Source organism: Lepidochelys olivacea (assembly GCF_965140295.1).
Source record: "Lepidochelys olivacea isolate rLepOli2 genome assembly, chromosome: 5".
Lineage (NCBI taxonomy): Eukaryota > Metazoa > Chordata > Testudines > Cheloniidae > Lepidochelys > Lepidochelys olivacea.
In genome coordinates, this window is record NC_140415.1 from 70,292,076 (window position 1) to 70,315,096 (window position 23,021).

Consider the following 23,021-nt stretch of genomic DNA (forward strand, 5'->3'; position numbering starts at 1 on the left):
CTTCAGCTTAATCAACAGTAAATATGGTGTTCTCTACATTTCATTAAGTATGCTGTGCTTGTTAGGGATGGGACTTTGCATATGGGTAAGAACGGCCCTGCCTGCACCCCTTAAAACAAAGTACGCAGCTCTGTAGGGCACCAGGAAATTTGGGGCACCAAATTTCCTGGTGCCCTCTGCTGCACCAGCCCTCTCTTCCTGCCCCTGCTCTGCCCCAGCCCCGCCCCCCTTCCCCTGAGGCGTGCAGGGGGTCTGGGCCTGCTCTCACCGGCCGTGGGAAGTGCAGCAACCTAGCCCCAGCCATGCCGCCGGTGAGTGCTGGGGCGTGGTTTCCCCTGACCCCCAAGCCCATGGGGGTGGGGGTCTGCGAAGGGCCCCAGAATTGCTAGGGACGGCCCTGGGTGCAGGAAGTTGGTTGCTGTTGTTTTGGAGGCATTCCTCCAGTTGCACAGCTCTGATCACTGTTCCTCCTCAGAGCTCAATACTCATGCAAAAACTCAAGAGCTGCTTCATTCTTTGCTCTCATGTCATATCCTTTTGGCTCCCACTCCCATCATTTCAGTCTTCTCTATCTCCCCTTCAACTGGCTTTTGTCTCTTTTGTGCTCTCTCCCCCGTAACAAGCACTGGTAAGTATCAGCTTCTATTCTGAAGCTAGACATTACTTTTCTGCTGTTTATAGATTTTTCCTTTTTAACTAAAGCAGAAATGCTTGTTACAAAACATCTGCAAAATGAAATTCCATGTTGTCAGTACACAATTAAAAAAAGAAATACCTGATAGAATTCAATAAAGAAACATGAACTGGAGCCATTTTGTAAAAACATCTTAGTATGCACTGTAAGTTTTGATCCATCATCAGATGAGCTGGTTAAGCCATTTCCAAATATTCTTTTCCCCTTTTGGCATTTTGTGCTGGGTGATCTTTGTTATATGCATGATTTACTATTACTCTGTATAAACTACAGTAAGCTTTCATAGGGGTTAATACACATTCATCAAGACTTTCAGATATATGGCCTGTCATGGATTACTTTCAGATCTCAACACAGCTTTGAAGCCAAACATGCTGCTTTTTTTTATGTCCTGCTCATTAAATTACCATTTGATGTGAAGTTATTTGACCCCAAGAATTCAGATGTGCTGAGTCAGTCCAGGGAGGATTAAGGCAGGAGCTTTACGTTCTAGACTTAATGGTGAAAGAGGGAACCGGTACAGATATTGGGCAACAGCTGGCATACTGTACAGCTATGCATCCGATGAAGTGAGCTGTAGCTCACGAAAGCTTATGCTCAAATAAATTGGTTAGTCTCTAAGGTGCCACAAGTACTCCTTTTCTGATAGAAACAGGCCACCAACTAGGAAAAGAAGACGAATTCTATGTTCATGGTACCCCCATCCATTGTTTGGTCATGACATGTTATGTGATTCATGGAAAAGCGAGGAAGAGGGGTAAGGTAACAAGCTGGAAGTCATATAGATCGGACTTAGGCTGATTTGCAGTTTGGGTAGGTTTACCTGCGCTACTTTTAATCTAGTTAGCACACTAAAAATAGCAGTGAAGATGTAGTGGTATAGGCCATAGCACGGGCTACCTATGTATGTACCCAGAGGAACTGGGCAAGCTTCTACTGAAGCCTGTGCCACCACATCTGCACTGCTATTTTTAACCATGCAAACTAGATTAAAACTAGCACATATATGCCTACCCAAGCTGCAAATAACATCTATTGATTGCAGCGTAGACGTAGCCTTGGTCAGCAAAAATAGTTCACACTGCTATCTAGGGAAGCCAACATTTTTATTTATTTGGGGGAGGCGGGGGCAAAGAGAGCGATGAGAAAGTGTCCAAAACTTTAGTGGAGATAGGCCCAGCATAATCTTAATTGACCCCTGTGAATCATACAGCAATTTATAACCACTTGTGCAAACAGACTCACTTAATTTGTCAGGATACTAGAATAGAACCAATTAATTGTTAGCCTTCAATGATTCAGTTTAACATGTATGATGATGACAAAGCTTTAGAATTAAAAAGTCTGCTTTCTTTCCACAGAAGAAACAATACCCCAGGAACTTTCCTTCAAACAATATCATCTTGTTAGATAAAAACTGGATTCTGTAAATCACAATTTTAAGAAAATTCTTGCAATCCAGAAGAAATGGGAGACTAGTTTTATTGTATGAAACATCTCTAAAATTTGTGAAATATAAATAATTCTGACAATAAAATTCATGCAGTAATTCATTCAAAAAACTGATGAAGAAACCCCAGAGCCAATCCAACATCACACAGAATCCCCTGTAAACGCTGAAATGGTCTGTCAGACAGACCACATCATCATGAAAACTAATTTACTAAACTCTGCTACCACTGAATGGGCCCTGGGAATCTATAATGTAAAAAAATAATAGGTGCCCCCTTCCAATTTTTCTCCAAGATCCTTGTTGACAAGTGGATGCCAACACTGATGCTAAATTTCTCCAATAAAATTTATGAACCCTGCAAATGGATTTTGAGAAAGTTTTCAGAAGAAAAGTTGGATGTTACAAGAGTTTATTGGGGATGATACCAAACCTAAATTTATTTTTTCAATATATCTTATTATTTGGGTATTGTTTAAAAAATCTTTAATTTTGCACAAGTTTTAAGGCAACATGAATATTTATGAAATTTTTCCTATTTTGTTTTCAAGTGAAGTCTGAGAGGCTTTGTCATTCCCTACTGCTCACATCTGGTTTCCAGCGTTTGAAGAGCTACAGTAGCCCAGTGCAGTTCAATGTGAAAGTAATCATGCTTTACAAATTAAAAAATTAAGGACAATAATGAAACACAAAGTCGTTATGAAAATTTAAATAATCTTTGTGTAAGGGATCAGAAATTCAATAAGATCACTTAAAAATTCACTGAAAGAGTCCTTTACTAAACCTAATTTAATAAACTGTATTCCTCACAGCCTCAGCATTGAATCCTGCCTCCGCTCATCAAGCTGCTGCCACCTATCATTTTCAGCCCGCCACTTACTCTCTTCAGCCCGCCACTTCTCCTCATGTTCATTTTGTGCTTTCCTGCACTCTGACATTGTCTGCCTCCACGTATTCGTCTGTGCTCTGTCAGTGTGGGAGGACAGCATGAGGTCAGAGAACATTTCATTGCGAGTGCCATTTTTTGCCTTCTAATCTTTAGCCTCTGGGAAGGAGAATATCCTGAAACACACGCAGCTGGTGGAGAAAAAAAAAAGGGACAGTGGTATTTAAAAAGACATATTTTATAGAACAATGGGTACACTCTTTCACGGTAAACCTTGCTGTTAACATTACATACATAGCACATGTGCTTTTGTTACAAGGTCGCATTTTACCTCCCCCCACCGTGTGGCTCACCCCTCCCCCCTCCCCACACTGCATGGCTAACAGCGGGGAACATTTCTGTTCAGACACAGGCAAACAGCCCAGCAGGAACGGGCACCTCTGAATGTCCCCTTAGGAAAAGCACCCTATTTCAACCAGGGTGATATCACTCTCCTGAGGATAACACAGAGAGATAAAGAACGGATGTTGTTTGAACGCCAGCAAACATACACTGCAATGCTTTGTTCTGGAATGATTCCCGACTACGTGCTACTGGCCTGGCATGGTAATGTGTCCTACCATGGTGGACGGAATAAGGCTACCCTGCCCAGAAACCTTTTGCAAAGGCTTTGGGAGTACATTGAGGAGAGCTTTATGGAGATGTCCCTGGAGGATTTCCGCTCCATCCCCAGACACTTTAACAGACTTTTCCAGTAGCTGTACTGGCCGCGAATGCCAGGGCAAATTAATCATTAAACACGCTTTATTTTAAACCATGTATACTATTTAAAAAGGTACACTCACCAGAGGTCCCTTCTCCGCCTGGCGGGTCTGGGAGGCAGTCTTGGGTGGGTTCGGGGGGTACTGGCTCCAGGTCCAGGGTGAGAAACAGTTCCTGGCTGTCAGGAAAACCGGTTTCTCCACTTGCTTGCTGTGAGCTATCTACAACCTCATCATCATCATCTTCCTTGTCTCCAAAACCTCTTCCGTGTTGCCTCCCTCTCCATTGACGGAGTCAAAGCAGACGGTTGGGGTAGTGGTGGCTGAACACCCTAAAACAGCATGCAGCTCATCATAAAAGCGGCATGTTTGGGGCTCTGACCCAGAGCGGCCGTTTGCCTCTCTGGTTTTCTGGTAGGCTTGCCTCAGCTCCTTAAGTTTCATGTGGCACTGCTTCGGGTCCCTGTTATGGCCTCTGTCCTTCATGCCCTGGGAGATTTTGACAAATGTTTTGGCATTTCAAAATCTGGAACGGAGTTCTGATAGCACGGATTCCTCTCCCCATACAGTGATCAGATCCCGTACCTCCCGTTCGGTCCATCTGGAGCTGTTTTGCGATTCTGGGACTCCATCATGGTCACCTCTGCTGATGAGCTCTGCATGGTCACCTGCAGCCTGCCACGCTGGCCAAACAGGAAATGAGATTCAAAAGTTCACGGGCCTTTTCCTGTTTACCTGGCCAGTGCATCTGAGTTGAGAGTACTGTCCAGAGCGGTCACAATGGAGCACTCTGGGATAGCTTCCGGAGGCCAATACTGCCAAGTTGCATCCACACTACCCCAAATTCGACCAGGCAAGGCCGATTTCAGCGCTAATCCCCTTGTCGGGGGTGGAGTAAAGAAATCGACTTTAAGAGCCCTTTAAGTCGAAAAAAGGGGCTTCGTTGTGTGGACGGGTGCAGATTTAAATCGATTTAACACTGCTATATTCGACCTCAACTCCTATAGACCAGGGCCTAGTGAGCCAAATTCACAGGTAATGTATAAAGGTTTGTAGGAGAGAAGCAAATTATACATTGGTAACTGGGTGTGAATCTAGAGAAGACTTAACTGATACAGCTGCAGGGTGAGAGCACTGGAAGAAGGTGCAAGATATACAGAGTTAAGATTCTTAGATTTTCTTGTCCTTGAATGTGGTGCTCTGATTGTCTCTGGTTGTCTTTGTGGACACACTGGGAAGACCCAGGGAGTGATGTTCAAAAATTACAAATGGTAGTTAGGCACTCAACTCCCATTCCTTCCCCAACCTTATCCTGTCTTCTCTCAGATACACTGTAAAGAGAAGCTGTCTATTGTGGGAGCTCAGTTTCTCTTACTGGGAAAGTCTAGCCCATTTCTTATTTTCTTTCCACAATTGAGGAAGACAGGGTCATCCAATGTCCACTGATGTCAAATGGCGTCTTTTCCTTTACCTCAGTAAGCTTTAGATCAGGCTCTTAGGGCACATCACCCAAACTCAGAGGATATACTTCTATTTGATTAGGTGTCCAATTCTGATCTGACCTCTAGGACAGTAGCTCTATTTTGCCAGAAATCCTCAAAAGTTATTTACAGGTTTTGCTTCATGTGGCTGGGACCCTCTTACATCATAAAAACAACATACCTATTTTCGTTTATATCATGGTAACTTACATTAGTTTTATAGAGAGCTACCTCCTACAATAATATATTGGCACACACTTATACTTATCTTCTTGCTGGTAAATCCTTTCTTATTCCTATCTGTCGGCCAAATGTACTATCTTCAGGATACAGTTGTTCCGTGCTAAGTATCGGGAGATTTGAAATTAAGCTGAAGCTGCTTGCCTACACTCTTGACCTTATTGTTTTCATTTCAGATCACTGTGCTACACATAGTTCTTTCATGTCCCTACTTACAATATGTACAGTAACCTCATATTGTGGTTCAGTGAATTGTGAAGGAGGGAGGCGGCTATGGGAGTCAGCAGCTGATTTGTAAGCCTTGTCTGCCGTAGAACAAAAATAGTAAAAGCCAGTCATCGGATCTGATATTTACAGCAAGAGAGACACAGAGCCATGATTAGCTATTAGCATGAGTTGCTACACACTTTAAGCCACATGCTATCCCTACATGGATTCGCTCACATAAGAACAACAAAACTCTGTATCTACTTGTGATGTATTCTTGGAATTGTTCTGTCTGAGCATGAGATGGGGTTTATTATGGAACTGGCAAAAGGTTTAATTTCCCAAGTGCACAGAAACTCCAAGATATGCATTGAACATGGATAAATCAGAGGGCCAAGAACATTTGTGTGGCTGCTTGGCACTGCCTCCCCCTTCCCCATCTCACTTCTGTACAGAAAACGCTCCCTCAGATCAACTATAACCCCTGAGTTAGGATCTCTGGAGCATTTTTTGCTATTCTCTGATCTACATGGTGGAAAGTGTGTCGCCATTATATTTACTGCATAATAAACAAATGTGTGGCCTGTTTTCAGTTTGTAAACAAGAGGCTTCAATAGGGAGGATCCTCTCTCTAATCATTTCTATTTTTCAAAATTGTGTTGCTGTTGTAAGAAATAGGAAGCTTCTGTTCTCCCTGACTGATCTACTTCAATGGTTCCTGAGAGCTGCACTGGGCTCTGTAACCAGTATGTGAGAAATGAGGCATAATTCTCAGGAGCCAAAGAAATTGAGGAGAGAGAGGTAAGGAGTTGTGAGACACTCGTCGCTGACTATGCTCATGTGGGTGGAGAGAAAAGGAAACCCCCCTAATCCTCTTTTCTGTGGGGAAGAGAGAATAGAATAACTTTCATACTACTTGTTAGTTTCTCTTCACAGAGAAATACTAATAACTAATAACCCTCCTTTTCCAGGAGCCAGGTAGGGGCCACACCTCGAGCTTTGACCTTGAAGGAGCAGCAATTAGATCTACTTCTTCATCAGTCTTAATGTAATAAAACCAGGGATTTTCCCCCCCTTGGCTTGAAAAGGTATCCCAAAGTTTGAAAACTTCTGTGCTAGAACATTCTGGATGAAATCAACAATGGGTCAAGCAGTAATGTGAACCTCTTAAGAAAGAACAATAAAAACAACTGTCTGTACTTAAAAAGTGTTCAACTGCCACAAAATTAGGTAGGATTTGCCTATCCTGATGAGCTGACACTATTCTGGATCCTGCTTCATTGCCTGTTTTCTTACACTGACTTAGAGAACACTTTGCCTAGCTGCTCTGTGCTCTGACTAGCTACTAATGTCTTCAGCCAATCTTAGTGCAGATATCTGCAGGCCGTATAGTTAATGACAATCACAGAGTTGTGAGTTAGTAACTTCACAAGGCTCTGATTGTCAGAGACTATTCCCAATATTGCCAATCTCAAGAGATCAAAAATCATGCGTTGGACCTCCCAAAATGATGAGTGCCCCCGAAAATTGAGGTTAAAAAAAAAAGATAATATTGTGGTTATGGTCTCTTGATTTTTGAATTTCCCCTACCCATCCTCTGTGTGTGTGTGTGAGCATTGCTCACTGTCACAGGGTGGAATGGGACCATTAACAGTCTCTTGATGAGATCTGACAGAGGACAGCTGGTTTCTAAAGAGTCAGAGGGGAACAGGAACCTGGGCGAGGAATTTGTGGTATAGAACTGTAGTGTATAGGAGGTCCCTACAGAAGACTACTGACTGGGAGAAGGGTTTGGGCCTGAAAGACAGAGTCGAAGGCTGAGCTCCACCTAGGAAGGACTGAAATAAGTGAGTTTATGAAGAGCATGCTGGGACAGAAGAAGAGCTCTGTATATGTTAGAAGAAGCCAGAGCTGAGTATGAATTTTTGTGTTGTGGTGATGGACTTTATTTTGGGACCTTAAGGATTGTTTTGGTTGTTAAACCAGCCCCAGACAGGAGTGGTGTGTTGGTTATTAAACCAGCCCCAGGCACTGTGTGGAGTTCTTAAAAGGCCCTGAAAAGGGCAAACAGGTAGGGTACCATATAGCCATGACTGGCCATGAGGCAGTGGTGGCTGGCTAGTTAGAAATTGGTGTAGTTGGCAGGATCCTGTGGACCCCTTCTCATCAAGGCATAGTAGAGAATAGAGGATGTTTTCTTTTACTGTTCTAACAGCAACAGTGGTTGTGGGCAATTTTTTTGCTGGAGTAGCAGTGGCAGCAGCAAAAGGAACAGTGGGCCATGCAGCAGAAAAGGAGAGATGGTGAGATTTGGGACCCAGCAGCACTGGTTGGGAAACCACTGTTGTTTTCATGTGTGTTTCTGGTGCACAAAAGATTTGAGTGCAACAGAAGGCAGTATGAGCATAAGAAAAGACAGCAGCATGGGAGGGAAGGGACCCAGATTAAGGACCTGCTTAAATGTTTTGAATGTGGAAAGACTGAAACATTCTGAGTGTCTGCCATAGCAGAATGTGGGAGGAGAAGAAGTGCTGTTCTGTCATTCTTTCTTTCAGGAGGGAGTGGATCTATGCGGTGCTCTCTATGCTTCCTCCTCCTCCCTTCCCTGCTCTGAGAATAGGGAACGAAAGGGAGATACTTTGCTGGCTTCAGGCAGGGATGAACTTCGCGGCCGAGATTCTAGTATCATCATGACACTAGCTCCAGCACCCCCTGAAAACCTGTTTCTCCGCAGAAAAATGCTAGAGATGGCCATACAGCATTCCATTTCACAACAGTGTAACTTGACGGTCACACATTTTGTTCCTTCTGTAGGCCTAGCTGTACAACCTATGCGAAAGTGAGCTATTTCCACCTGTGATGTGTGTAGGCATCAGCAAGGGGCACCACAGAGATTCCACTGTCTGCAGCAACTTAGTGAGGGAGAGGATGTCGGGAGTGGGAGGAAAAATGGAGATGATGGGGGGCATGGGTGGAGTTAAAGATACTCCTTAGCTCCTATACTCGACTTGCTTTGTCCTTTACCCTCCAGTGACCTGGAGCCCCCATCCTCTTCCCTCCTGATCCCAGAAGTTCACACCCTTCTCCCAATAGAACCCTTCTTTCCCCCTCAAGCCCTGGCTAGGAATCTCCTCTACATGGGACTCTTCTGTCAGAGTCAATAACTGCAGAGGTTGAGCAGAAAAACTAAGGTTTGTTAAACAGTTCCTGATCTCCCTTGCATTGGGTCCCTGCTTTTGCCTCCATCTCCACTCTGGGTCCCTGCTTCCCTACATTCCCCTCCAACTCCACTTCCCCCATGACCACTATTTTCCTTCCTTCCATGGGGCCCCTGCTTCCTCCCCACTTCTGGTCTCTTCTCCCCCACACCTCCACCCTGGAACCCACTTTCCCTTAAAAAAACCTTTCTGTAAGACCTTCTTATTTCTGTTGACTATAGCCTTGAGTTCAATCTTCCCACTCAGCAAGTTATTCTGCTCCCTCTGATATTTGTAGGCAGCAGCAGGGAGAGCCTAGAGAGCCTCCAGCACCGATTAGTCTGGAGGCTTAGATTTTCCTCTGAGTCGGGCTTTTCCAGTTTCCCCCCGTTTTCAGCAAAATCAATAGGTTCTGCCTATTGATGCCCTGAACATTCCCTGCAACTCTGGAAGTGCCTGGATGCAGTGTTCCAAAGTATCTCATTACACACAAGCAAACAGGGAAATGCCATGAAGTTGCCTGTAGGGCCTTGCTTCGCTTGGCCACCTACTAGCATTCTAGAGCAGACCGGACCTGAGTGCTTAGAAAGTGAATTGCTCCAGCTTGAAACTGTATACCTTAATCTACTTAGCAACAAATGCAACGTAGGTTAAGTATTTTTATGTGATGTTAGCAGTGGGCAATGTGGCACTGCTTAAGCTGTTTCCTGGGTGTGTGGGGTATATGTATATATGTCTGTCTGTTTTTGTCAAGCCATCTGGAGTGGCTCACAAACTTGAGTTCCAGCCTCAGGACAGACTGTTACAAACCAGGGCACAAACCCCAAATTGATTGTGAGTTCTATACTTAGATTTCACCAACCAAGTAACAAGTGTGAATTCCTCAGGCACTATAGCAGCCTAACTGTGGAGTCACAGGCAGTCTCCTTTAGGTACTCCAGTCTATCTTGGCACCAGGCAAACTTACATTTGTGATACATGGTCCCTTACATAAAAAAATCACAACAATAATCAGGTTACCAAAGGACCAGTTACTTACCAAAGGAAAACTGTATCTCAGTTTTCACAGCAAAGACAATGTTTGTAGCCAATCCTGCAACAAACTGACTAAAGATGTATCAATTAAGAAAAATAAATGATTTATTTACAAGGTTAAGGCCTTAACCTTGTAAATAAATCATTTATTTTTCTTAATCCTCATGCACTATAGCAGCCTAACTGTGGAGTCACAGACAGTCTCCTTTGGGTACTCCAGTCTATCTTGGCACCAGGCTTGTTGCAGGATCAGCATTTTACATTAATTAATGCTTCTTTTCTGTTCTAGTTACACAGTTACAGAGGTTTACAATGCAAATACTCAATGTAATACATGGAATACATGTTATAAGTGAGATCAATACATGCAGCATCCTACAAGCATTTCATAAAGACTAAACACGTTCTTATAGACTTAACATCTATTTTAACAATGCTAACACACAGGTGAGCCAGACTGGTTTCCAACTATGCATTTGTCAGTGTTCAGTGAGGCCTAGGAGCCTTGACATGAGCTGGCACCTGGTCTATCAGTGTCACAGTTTTCATTTGGATTCAAATAAGTGATTTATCTGACTAACATTTAGGAAATAGGTTTTAAGTATTTTTGGAAAGACTACTTTTTGGAAATTGGTATTAGAGTGAGAATAATTTGTAAAGCTTGTATTGCAAGCTAAAGAAAACCAGCCAGACTCATACACGGCCTGTTAGAAAGTTTCTCCTCAGGAATCCTAGTAGCTCAATTTTTGTGAAGCAGCCTAATGTGCCTATATATTTAATCTAATTGAGAACACATCACAGTAACACCAGAAACCATCACCAGTAAACTGTTGAAGAGTAGCTGCCAAACACCTTAAATACTATTCAGTTGTAACAGAAAAAAAATAATTGATGCATTGAAAATAAACTAGTCTGGCACGCAATGTGAAGACTTGCTGAGGGAAAACAGCCTAAAATAATTTTATTTCAAACAATAACCCCTTTCTACCCCATCTTATATCCAGTCCACTTTCCAAGACTGGACATGCTTAAATAAGATCAAAACATGTTAGGGCCAAAGGGACCTGCAATCTGGAAAGTGTTTTATAACTGATGTGAATTCTTCTAATGAATGTTTTGTAATTATCTAAGTGTACAGAATTGATTATCTATAATCATGCCATCTCTCAGAATTTCCCCATGATGCACCTCTCCATATCTTATTTAAATTTTCAATGTAATCTTCTGTGCCGCTCTTCACTTGGTTACTTTTGCATTTATCAAATACTTTCAAAAAACTAAATCAGTATTCAAAGAAACCTCAGAAAGGCATTTTTGTTCATGTGTCCAAAACAATAAAAGAATGTATAGTACCAACTCTTGGAACAGATCCTATGCAAACTAGAAATTCTGTCCCTCATCTCGCTAGTCATGCAATTAACTAACCATCAAACACACTTAATGTTTTGTAGTGGATGGAATTTCTCTCTTCTGCTTATTGTAAAATTGGTCTTAAGAAGGCAGGGTAAGTGTTAATTATAAATGTTTAATACAAGAAACAGGAAGAGGAGTGAAGATGAATGAGAACTGTTGCCAGGTTAATGTAAGATCTTTGAAGGCAGTTATGATTTTCAAATAAGCAGCCATGGGTCATTATTTATGTAGCTTGGCAGTAATGGCCTATGCTTATACCACAGCATCCTGGCTAAAGACTGAGGCAATCTGTTCATATAACCACTCAGATGCTGTAAAAGAAGGCTTATGCATCTTACCACATGGAAACTGTTGCTTTACTGCTGCCCTTTAATGGGACTTACATTAGCATAGTGGAAACAGATTTTTGGAATTTGGTGGTAGGTGCTTCTTAATAACTTGTTTATACCATGCTACTATCCACAATACTTACAATGCTATATTCTCTTGTATAACCCACTCAGGTATTTTATTGTGTATTTTTTCTCCTCCATCCTACCTCGCTTGGATGATAACTTCCCTCAGGTATATAGATTATTTAGGCTATGGATACACTGCACTACAGTGCGGACAGCAAGTGTGTGAATTGCAGAGCCACCAAAGTGTTTTGCTCTAACTGCCCAGTGTGGATGCTGCTGGCATGAACAAAAAGGTGCCCAGTTTGCTTTAACGTGAACTAGCTACCTTTTAGTTTGCATCAGCAGCTTCCACATGGGGGCAGTTAGAGTAAAACACTTTGGTGCACTTTGCAGTTCACACCCCCATAGTCCACACTATAGTTACTCCTGCATGAATTCTGCACCACTGCACATGCGCAGAAATTTATGTCCCCTGCAGATTTCCTTGCTTTCCCACAGAAAAATGACTTTTTGACAGGGAAGCAAAGGGAATCCACAAGAGTGGTCATGCAACCCTCTCCAGCAGTATGTTTCAGGTGCCCAGGGCAGCTGGCAGAGAGGTAAATCACCAAGGGGCAGGGGGTGTGACTGGGGAAGGCCTGGCTCATGGCTCCTATTCTGTGCAAGCTCAGCTGCTAGTCCCGGCGGGGTTGGGGAGGATGGGACTTCCTCTTCCCCTGCATGGCATCCAAGGCCAGATCAGACCCACCTCTAGATTTCTCCCCAGATGCAGGAAGCTCTGAAAATCCTCCCCACAGCCCTCTTCCTGCACCCATCACTCCTCAGGTGCAGGGGGAGGGCTCCCTGTACAGGAAGCTGCTCCCCCATCTGCCCAACCCCGGGCATCCAAGACCCCCTCACACCCAGATCCTTCCTCCAAGCCTCACCCCCTGAGACTCTCATACCCAGATCCTTCCACCAAGCATCACCCCCCCGCATTCAGAACCCCCCCCGATGAGCCCCACTCACCCTGCATCTGGACCACCCCACTCACCCTGCACCCAGATCTCCACCCCACTGAGCCCCAACCAGCTGCACCTGCATCCCCACCCCACTGAGCCCTACTCCCCCAGCACCTGGATCCCTAACTTAGCCCCCCACCTAGACCGCCCCTCACAAGCTCTATCCCTCCCACACTTAGACCCCACCCGATGAACTCTATCCCCAGACCCCCCTGCTGAGCCCCAACCACCTTCACCTGGACCCCCCTGCAGAGTTCCATTACTGTTGCACCCAGATCCCCCACTGAGCTGCCTGCACCCAGATTACCCCACAGAGAACCCTCTCAACCCACATCTGGATCCCTCCGCACTAAACCCCTCCACACTTGGATCCTGCCTTGTGGAGCCTGCCGGCCTGCACCTGCTGCACCTGGCATGAAGGGGCAAGGCCCTAGAGTGTTTCTTGGGCAGGACAAATCCTTCTGCTGTGTCAGGGTTGGGTGCAGCCTCACCACTGAGTCTGTGTTTCACGAGGAGCCGGGAGAGCTGCACAGTGATCCCCCACCTCTTGTGTAGCCAGTGGCCTGTGCTCCCCAGTGCCATGCTGGAGCCTCCACATTTATGTCACAAATAAAATTTGCAGAATTATGCAGAATTGTAAAATATTGTGAGCAGAATTTTTAATTTTTTGACACAGAATAGCCCTCAGGAGTGTATACTGCAGTGCAGATAAGCCCTTGAACAGTTTCTTAATAGCTACAGATACATTTCCCACTAGTCTCTAGAAACTATAACTTTAGATATCACACTGGTCAGTAAGAACACTATGGATAAACTGCTTTTCACTGTTTGTTAATAAATCTTTAGAATAATACAGATTTGAGCATGCATATATAATCCTGCATTTCACAGGTCTCTCCAATCTGTGCAATCTTAGTTCATCTCCCTTGTGTATATGCATTATGATACATTCTTTAATTACATGATCACAGATGTCTTTTTTTTCACAGGACCCTTACCTCCTTCAATGAGCCGGACAGATGGTGCTCACTGAATGGGTGACTAGTTAATATGTCATTTAGTATCACATGCATTATTTACTGCACACTATCCAAAATCCACACTGAATTGTCAGTTTTCTCATGTGTTTTTCTATGATCCCATCTTTTCTTACTTACTTACAAACTTTAGGTTTCTGAGTAACAGCTGTGTTAGTCTGTATTTGCAAAAAGAAAAGGAGTACTTGTGGCACCTTGGAGACTAACCAATTGATTTGAGTATAAGTGAGCTTATGCTCAAATAAATTGGTTAGTCTCTAAGGTGCCACAAGTACTCCTTTTCTTTTTACAAACTTTAATGACCTTATCTGCACACAGTGGAACTAAGACACTGATTAAAGTAAAGAATGTCAACTAACTTTGGCTGCCCAATTTGGGAAGACTTGGACCTGATTTTCTCAGGGCTAATCTACACTAGAAGCACTACAGCGGCGCATCTGTGCCGATGTAACTCTGCCGCTGTAACGCTGCTAATGCAGACGCTCTGTGCCGACAGGCGAGAGCTCTCCCATCAGTATGATTACTCCACTTCCCCGAGCGGCAGTAGCTATGTTGATGGGAGAGCTTCTCCCGCCAACATAGCGTTGTCCACACATAGGTCAGTGTAATTTATGTCACTCGGGGGTGGCTTTTTCACACCATTGAATGACTTAAATTATACCGAAGAAAGCGCTAGTGTGTACAAGCCCTCAGAGTACGTATACAGTAGAACCTCAGAGTTACGAACACCAGAGTTATGAACTTACTGGAAGTACACAATCAGGCAACAGCAGAGACAAAAAAAAGCGCAAATACAGTATAGTACTATGTTAAACATAAGCTATTAAAAAATAAAGGGAAATTTTTTAAAAAAATTGACAAGATAAGGATACTGTCTCTGCTTCTTTCATTTAAATTAAGATGGTTAAAATCATCGTTTTCCTTCTGCAAGTTTCCAAGCTATATTAAGTCAATGTTCAATTGTAAACTTTTGGAAGAACAACCACAACATTTTGTTCAGAGTTACGAACATATCAGCGTTACGAACATCCTCTGTTCCTAAGGAGTTCATAACGCTGATGTTCTATTGTATGTTTAAAACTAGGTTCCCAATGACTTAATTTGCAAATACAAGTGCTCAGGACTTCTGCAAATCAGACGGCGGGTTCTCAAGTTGGACGTGCAGAAAACAAATACACAGTGGTCATCTGAAAATTGCGGTTCCAGTGCAATAGTGGGCCTCAGTGATAGAAATAGGGACAGAATCTAAATCTTCAAGGTGGCATTTCACTACCTTAATTATAAGACCATCTTGTTTAATTCCTGTACTTTCTGGCCTCATTCACAACATACCCTTCCAACTTCCTCAACATGAGGCAGAAATCTAACAGACATCAGCCTCATTCATTACACATTCCCGACTTATTCCTAAGGCACAGTCTGTCCTGTACACTGAATGAGGCACGGGTGACATGGGGAAAAAGTAGAATGTAACTGTGTAATTAAAGACTGTATAATAATGCACATGCACGAGAGGGTTAATTAAGGTCACATGGGCAACCTTCATTATGGCCTTTCCCAACTCTTGAATGCTTGATTCTGCAACTTTAATTGTCTTTTAACTGAGGGTATATCTACACTAGAAACCTAAGTCAACCTACTATAGTAATAGTAATTACTGCGGTAGTGCATGTTCACACTACTCTCCTTGGGTCGGTGGTGCATGTCCTCACCAGGAGCACTTCCACTGACTTAAGACTGGGCTCTCAGCTCCTCTGGCAGCTCCCTGCTGGGAGCCTGGCTGCCCCACAGCCTCCTGGGCTCCTGGTGGGCTGCTGCTCCTCATTCCCCGCTGGGAGCAGGGGTAGCCACCCAGGTCTTCTTGCCTCCCCGTTCCCTTCTGGGAGCAGGGGAGAGGGAAGCCACTTAGGGATCCTCACATCCACATTGCCCGTGGGGGAGAAAGCTGCCCAGAGCTTCTTGGACCCCCTCCCCTGCCCACTCCCTGCTGAAATCTGTCCAGCCTAGTCAATTTCACAGTTTCTTGCCCCTTCTTCCAGCTGAGAGAGTGTTTGTGTGGAGGGGGCGGGGAAGAGCCACCCAGACTTCTCACCCTGGCTCCTGGCAGGGGGAGAAGTAGTTCAGGCTTCTCAGTCTGTCTCCCTACAGGGTCCAGCTGCAGGGCTTTTCACCCCAGCTCCTTCCAGGAAGTGGATGGGAAGCTGCCCAAGCTTCTTGCCCTGGCTCCCAGACTGGAGTGGTGTCCAGCCACCCAAGCTCTCCAGAGGAGCCAGGGGCAGCTGGGCTCTAGCTCCTGGCTTTCTTGTCAATTTCATGGCTCCTGCCGTGAAACTGACAAGACAGCCAACTGCAGCTGTAAGTAACACACCATCTACTCAGACACTGCATCACCCTAACTACACTGACATAAGCCCTACACCCCTCATGGAGGTGGTGTTATTAAGTTGGTGTAGTAGGGCACTTACATCAGCGAGAACAAGGCTGTTGTGTAGACACTGGCAATTAGGTTGAGGTAATCTGCCTTACATTGTGTAGTGTAGACCAGCCAATAGTTGTATGTAATTTCATAAGCTTTTTAAAAAAAAATTGAAAGAACAAAAATGTCAGCATGTGGAACTACAATGGCCTCTTCCACATGCACCTCCAGCAGGGCTGGAGTCTTTCAATCCAAAGCAACTGCCTTTATCGCCTGAGCTAACAGAGTGAGCGACAGCAGTAGTAGGCTTATTATTGTCTATGTGACTCTGCAACTAGAAGGGGATGGAGATATGCTTTGCCAGAGTTTCATAGCTATTTGGAAAACATTCAAGATGCCTGAGTTCAATTCCAGGTTCTGTAGGTGTGGGTGTGTTATCGTGGTCACAAACCATCGTTGTCTCCTCCCATTGCTCCTTCCCCATTCCCACTGCTCTTATCCTCCTGCCTCTCTCTCTGTTCTTACTTCCCCACTTCTTCCTATTCCTCACCCCAGTCTTCTGCTCCCACTTCCTAATCTCCTCCCCTCCAGCTCCTATTTGTGTACATTTGCTCAGCATTTCTTTGCTCTATCCCATCCACGGTTCCTCATTCCTCTGCATTCAAGTCAGACAGCCTTTTCCTTCTCCTCCATTCTGCCCACAGGCAGTTAGCAAAACAAGAGTGCCCAGGAGTGACAGTCTCTCTAGCACAACAGCAGCCTGCAGCAGCTAGGAAGCAACAATTTTAAGAAAAGGGCTGCACAGCCCCTTGAGCTCTGGGATGAAGCATGCTCAGTTGCTCTATGACAGGGATCTCAAACTCAAATGACCATGAGGGCCACATTAGGACTAGTACATTGGCCCAAAAGCCGCATCACTGACCCCCGCCCCCGCTGCTCTGGCCCCGCCCCCACTCCACCCCTTCCATGAGGCCCTGCCCCTGCCCCACCTCTTCCCTGCCCCCATTCCAACCCCTTCCCTGCCTGCCTGCCCTGCCCCCGGGCCGCTCCGGGAAGCGGCTGGAACCTTGGGGGATGGTGGTGGCACGGGATCTGTGGGAACGGGAAACCGCGGCCAATGGGAGCTTCGGGGGAAGTACCTGGAGGTGCGGCCAGGGCAACACACAAACCCCTATGCCTCCCTCCCCCAGGTCCCGGCTGCTTCCCGGAGCAGCGCAGGGCAGGGCCAGGCCGGAGCCGCTCTAGGTAAATGCTGGGGGGCTGCGGGGAGCTGGCGGGCCACAGAAAATAACCCTGTGGGCCTCATGTGGCCCATGTGTTTGAGACCCCTGCTTTATGAGGATGGTGTATGTGACTAGGCAACAAAATGGCAGATGAAATTTAATGTTGATCAATGCAAAGTAATGGACATTGGAAAACATAATCCTAACTATACATATACAATGATGGGGTCTAAATTAGCTGTTACCACTCAAGAAAGAGATCTTGGAGTCATTGTGGATAGTTCTTTGAAATCATCCACTCAATGTGCAGAGGCAGTGAAAAAAGCAAACAGAATGTTGGGAAAGGGATAGATAATAAGAAAGGGATATCAAGAAAGGGACAGATAAGAAGACAGAAAATATAATATTGCCTCTATATAAATCCATAATACGCCCACACCTTGAATACTGTGTGCAGATGTGGTCGCCCCATCTCAAAAAAGATATATTGGAATTGGAAAAGGTTCAGAAAAGGTCAACGAAAATTATTAGGGGTATAGAACGGCTTCTGTATGAGGAGAGATTAATAAGACTGGGACTTTTCAGCTTGGAAAAGAGACAACTAAAGGAAGATATAGAGGTCTATAAAATCATGAGTGGTATAGAGAAAGTAAGGAAGGAAGTGTTATTTACTCCTTCTCATAATACAAGAACAAGGGGCCACCAAATGAAATTAATAGGTTTAAAACAAACACAAGAAAGTCTTTTTTCATGCAACACACTGTCAACCTCTGGAACTCCTTGCCAGAGAGTGTTGTGAAGACCAACACTATAACAGGGTTCAAAAGGGAGCTAGATAGATTCATGGAAGACAGGTCCATCAATGGCTATTAGCCAGGAAGGGCAGGAATGGTGTCCTTAGCCTTTGTTTGCCAGAAACTGGCATTTGGTGACAGGGCATGGATCACTTGACGATAACCTGTCTGTTCATTCCCTTTGGGGTACCTGCCATTGGCCACTATCAGAGAACAGGATACTGGGCTTGATGGACCTTTGGTCTGACCCAGTATGGCCGTTATGTGTGCTCCAGTTGGCAGGAAGGAACGGTGAGGTACTGGAGCATGCTCAGGGTAGACAGAATCTTTGGAGAACTTAGCTACCAAACTCTAACCATGCTCTCCAGAACATGAGGTTTTTCGGAGGCTTATAATGAGAGAGAATTTTCACAACAACAACAAAAGACATAGGCTTGATGACGGAGCGACCCTTCTGCCAAATTTCAAATCCCTACTCCAAAGCATGGAGGCATTAGAGTTTCTTACTAAAACTGTTAGTTAAAAAAAAAAATTCTACATGGACAATTCAGTGTGTTTTCCACCTCCTAACATTCTCAGAAACGGCTTAACTCCAATAACTGAACCTTCCCCAGAAAATATCAGCATGAGGCAGCCTACTAGCATGGAGAAATTTAGGCTGAACAGTTTAAGTTGGGCAAAGTCATAAGCCACTGAAACCAAAGTCTTATAAGGAGAAATGGGAGAGGGTGGCGACCTAATAATGGGCAGCCCTATCTTCACCGTCTCACTGTGGTCCCACTTCAGTGAGGTGGAAGAGCTTGTTTTAGTGGCTTATCCAGACTGTGAAAAGATTTATCTAAATTGAAACTGCAGCAGGACCAGCCAATGGATCCAGGTGAACAGGGGCTCAAGGCGGGGGAACAGATGGGGGGATTCAAGGTCCGGAAAAATGACAGCTCCTGCGTTCCCTCTCTTCTCCCTTCCCAAGCTCCCCACCGCCTGCCTCAGTGGGGCCCTGAGCACGCAGGGAGCCAGGCTGGCTGCCATCATCAGTACAGGGGTCCCTGCAGGGGAAATCCTGGTCGGGGCCTGTTGCGCTGGAACAGGCCAGCGGGGTCCCAGCAGCTGAGCGCAGGCAGAGCCCGGCATTTTCTTACTTTCACCACTGTAAATTACCAAGAAACAGCGGCTCAGGCCCCGCCCAGGCCCTGTCCTGGCCCCAGCTTTTGAGAGCGCCGCAGCTGGAGTCAAGGCAGCGCGAGCCGCTGCTCTGTTTCCTGTCACTCCGTAGGGCCAACAGGGAAGCGGGAACAGTCTTGTGCCGGCTGCTCCCTGCTGCGGGGCGGGGGCAAGAGGCGGCGGCGGCGGCAGCAGCAGCCGCAGCGGTACCAGCTGCTCGTGCTTCCGCGCGGCCTACAGCAACCGCCGCGCTCTCAAGTACGTTCGGCGGAGCGGAGGGGGTGGCAGCACCAGCAACGGCCGCGCCCCCAACGGTCAGAGGGGCAGTCGCTTCTCCTCCCACCCCTGGGTTCAGGGCCCCTCCCCTGTCTCTGAGCGCTGGGGGCGGCCTGCTGCGGCGGTGTGTCACGCGCAGGCCCCGCCCGGTCTCGGTGCGTGCGGGGGGCGGAGCGCGTTGCTCTCTGGCGGCAGCAGCAGCAGGGGCCGGTGCTGGTCGGCCGCGGGCTCCGCGCTCTCAGAGCTCAGTTTGCGCGCGGCGCCGTCCCTGTTGCCAGGTCTGTGGCGCGGGGCAGCGGCGCTCTTGCCAGGAGGCGGCGGCGGCGGCGGACTTCGGCGCCGCTCAGAGGCAGCCCGGGGGAGCGGAGCAGCGCAGCTGGGGTGCTGCGGGGGTTGGTCCCGCAGCGCCGCCCCTCACTCCTCTGCTCGGAGATAACTAGTCGCGGAGGTGGGGGGAAGCCTGCTCCGCTCCCGGAAACTCTCGGCGTCTCTCGGGCAGGTGGCGCAGGGGCCTGAGCGCAGCCAGAGCGGGGGAACTTCGGGGATTTGGGGCCGTCGCGTGAGGACACCCGCAGCAGCTTCCCGGCCGGAGGAAACTTTTCCCTGTGAGCCGCGGCAGGCAGCGGGCCCGGTGGAGCCAGCGAGCGCCCCCAGAAGTTGAACGAGCGCTGTCCGAGCCCCGGCCGGGGAGCTGCTGGGCGGCGGGGCCCCGCTGCCTGCGGGCATGAAGCTGAGCAGGCAGTTCACGGTGTTCGGCAGCGCGATCTTCTGCGTCGTGATTTTCTCCCTCTACCTGATGCTGGACAGGGGCCACTTCGACCATCCAAAAAGCCCCCGCCGGGAGGGCACCTTCCCCAAGGTGAGCGGGGCAGAGGGCACCGGGGAGGGCGCTGCTGCCGGCGGAAGGGGGCGAGTTCCGGGCAGCGGTTTTAAAGGGTGGGCGGGCGAGTTACTCGACTTTCCTTTTCCCCCAGTGCTGCTGGCTGGAGGTGCGACAGCCGCCTCCCCTGCAGGTGCCCGGGGGGCAGGTTAGGTCTAGCAGCTTCCTGAGCGCTGTGGAGGAGGTGTTCTGCCTTTGGGGCATCAGCCCCGCCTCGTGAAACCTTAGCGCCAGCTGGGTGCTGGGACTGGCGGACGGTCAGGGTAGGGGGTGCGGGGCTGGGCTGAGTTCCCGTATTTGTGTCGTTCATGCGCGGAGTAGGGAAGAGATCGGTGCAATGAGAACTACCCACTCTAGGTTTACAAACGTGCATTTGAAACGGCAGTTGTGGCACTGGCGCAGGACCAACAGTGTCTCTGCTGCTGCCCCTGCTGAGTGCAGGCACACATCTGACCTGTGGTTGACTTTATCGGTTTATGTCGGCGTGGGCAGCTGGTCAATAAGGAGTTAAGGGAACATAAAAAACCCAGTCTTCATTCCCGAGAGGCTTTCTGTATCAATGAAATTAAAACAGTTTGTCAGTGGAGATGTCGTCCTGTCTGCTGTTAGCCGTTGTGTAGGAAAATGAACCTGTTAAGTTTTGTTGTTATAGGGGTTAGTTTAGGTGCAAACCACCTGTTTGAGAGGAGGACCTAATGCCATAGTGTCTTCTAAATGTTGATTTTGTTTGCAGCAGATATGTAACTGAGGTAATGTAAAATGTCATACTGCCTAGGTTAGCTGTGTGGTGCTCAATTATGTGCTGTTCATCTTAACTGTGCAAACAAGACTTTTCTATGACCTAACAGCTTAACTCATGTTCTGTAAAGTTAGTAAGTAGAACCAAAGATGTAAGGTTTATTCTTAAGTGCTAGTTCTCAGAATCCAGAAGTTCAAATAATTGTTAAAGACATTATTATTTGTTTGTTAATTTTTATCCTTGAGTTCAGCTGTCTGGATCAACAGGTAGGTCTATTCTAAAGAAAAATTGATTTTGTATTGGTCTTTTTTTTTTTTTTTTTGTCCCCTAAGAGTTACTTTGGGCTGTTTACTGGCTATTATTCATAACAGCATTGCATGTTACATGAGGATTATAAAGTACAGAAAGGCATTTGTAGCCCTTCACTTTTTCTTGCTTTTTGTGTGGGAGAGAAATTTAAACGCTATTTACATTGTGTTACTGTTGATCTAGGAGATATTTATCTAGAAAGGAAAAATGTGGCTTGCAGTTCAGTTTAAAAAAAAAAACAAAAACCTAAACCAACAAAAAGAATCCAAACTGGTAAATGAGTGATTGAGAATTTGTGTATTTCTGTTGCTTTAATATGGAAAATTTTTAAATGTTACAACCAGTATAGAGTCCTGAAATACATATTCATATTTCTTTTTGATGTAACTAAAAGGAACAGTGCTTTTCAAATAAGGTGGTGTGCTTTGCAAACTGCCACTTAAAACAAAATAACCACCTCCCCTCACTCTTTTGTAAAACAGCAGAATACTGACATCATATGTCTGCGGAAAGATAAAACCCCTGTTGCCTTTTCAGTAATCTGTCAAGATAAAGTACAAAAGGTCAAGCAAAAGGCACAGCATATTTATATTTTCCCTTATTTTCAGAAACAAACCAAAAATTTCCTTTAAGACCCCAAGAAAGTTGAAGTAAACAGATAAATCTTCAAATGTTTTATTTAAAAAAAATAAAATGCCTTCTTTCTTGAGTACAATGTCTTAACTGTTCAGTTACTGCTAAAATAATAGTAGTAACAAACTAAAAAGAACAGGGGGGTAAAAAGCAAAACATTGACACCACTTGGGTGTGAAAGAAGGGTACAGACCTGCTATAGTCTCTCTAAATCAGGGATCAGCAACCTTTGACATGTGGCCTGTCAGGGAAATCTGCCAGCACATCCCTTAGCCTGCGCCGCTTCCCGCAGCCCCCAGTGGCCTGGAATGGTGAACTGTACACGTGGGAGCTGTGATTGGCCGACGCTGCAGGTAAACAAACCATCCTGGCCCATCAGTAGATTTCCCTGACGGGCTGCATGCTTAATTTGCCAATCCCTGCTCTAAATTTAAGTTATGGATTAGAGTCTGACCACAAACTTTTCTGGAAGGAAGGGAGAGAGGAGAGAAGGATGCAGATACTGCGAAGTAAACGGCTAAAGTCCAGAAAAAATGCCAGAAAAGGAACATGTTTGTTCATTTTCTTTTATATCGTCATACAGTAATTTCAGGGCCTGAAAAAAATTAGGACATGTAAGTGAATATGAAAGATTTGGCGGGGATTCTCATTGTCCACAATCAGTACCTTGGTGTTGGGATTCCTGCCAGTGTGCTGTATCTCACTTATTTTAGCATTTGGATAGCAGATATGTAAATTTACAGTTGCCTCCCCCACCAACCTATTCTGGTTCCTAAAAGAGAGAGTATTT

General features: G+C 45.9%; 1 protein-coding gene across 1 annotated transcript in view; it reads left to right on the forward strand.

The window, feature by feature from the left end:
- Positions 1-19,828: 19,828 nt before the first annotated feature.
- The window catches only part of MAN2A1 (mannosidase alpha class 2A member 1), a 212,097-nt gene continuing 208,904 nt past the window's right edge, over positions 19,829-23,021 (forward strand). Inside the window, exon 1 of the mRNA XM_084629262.1 lies at positions 19,829-20,529. Within this exon, the coding sequence (XP_084485388.1) occupies positions 20,395-20,529 (135 nt within the window). The 5' untranslated portion in view covers positions 19,829-20,394. The remainder of the gene's footprint in view (positions 20,530-23,021) is intronic.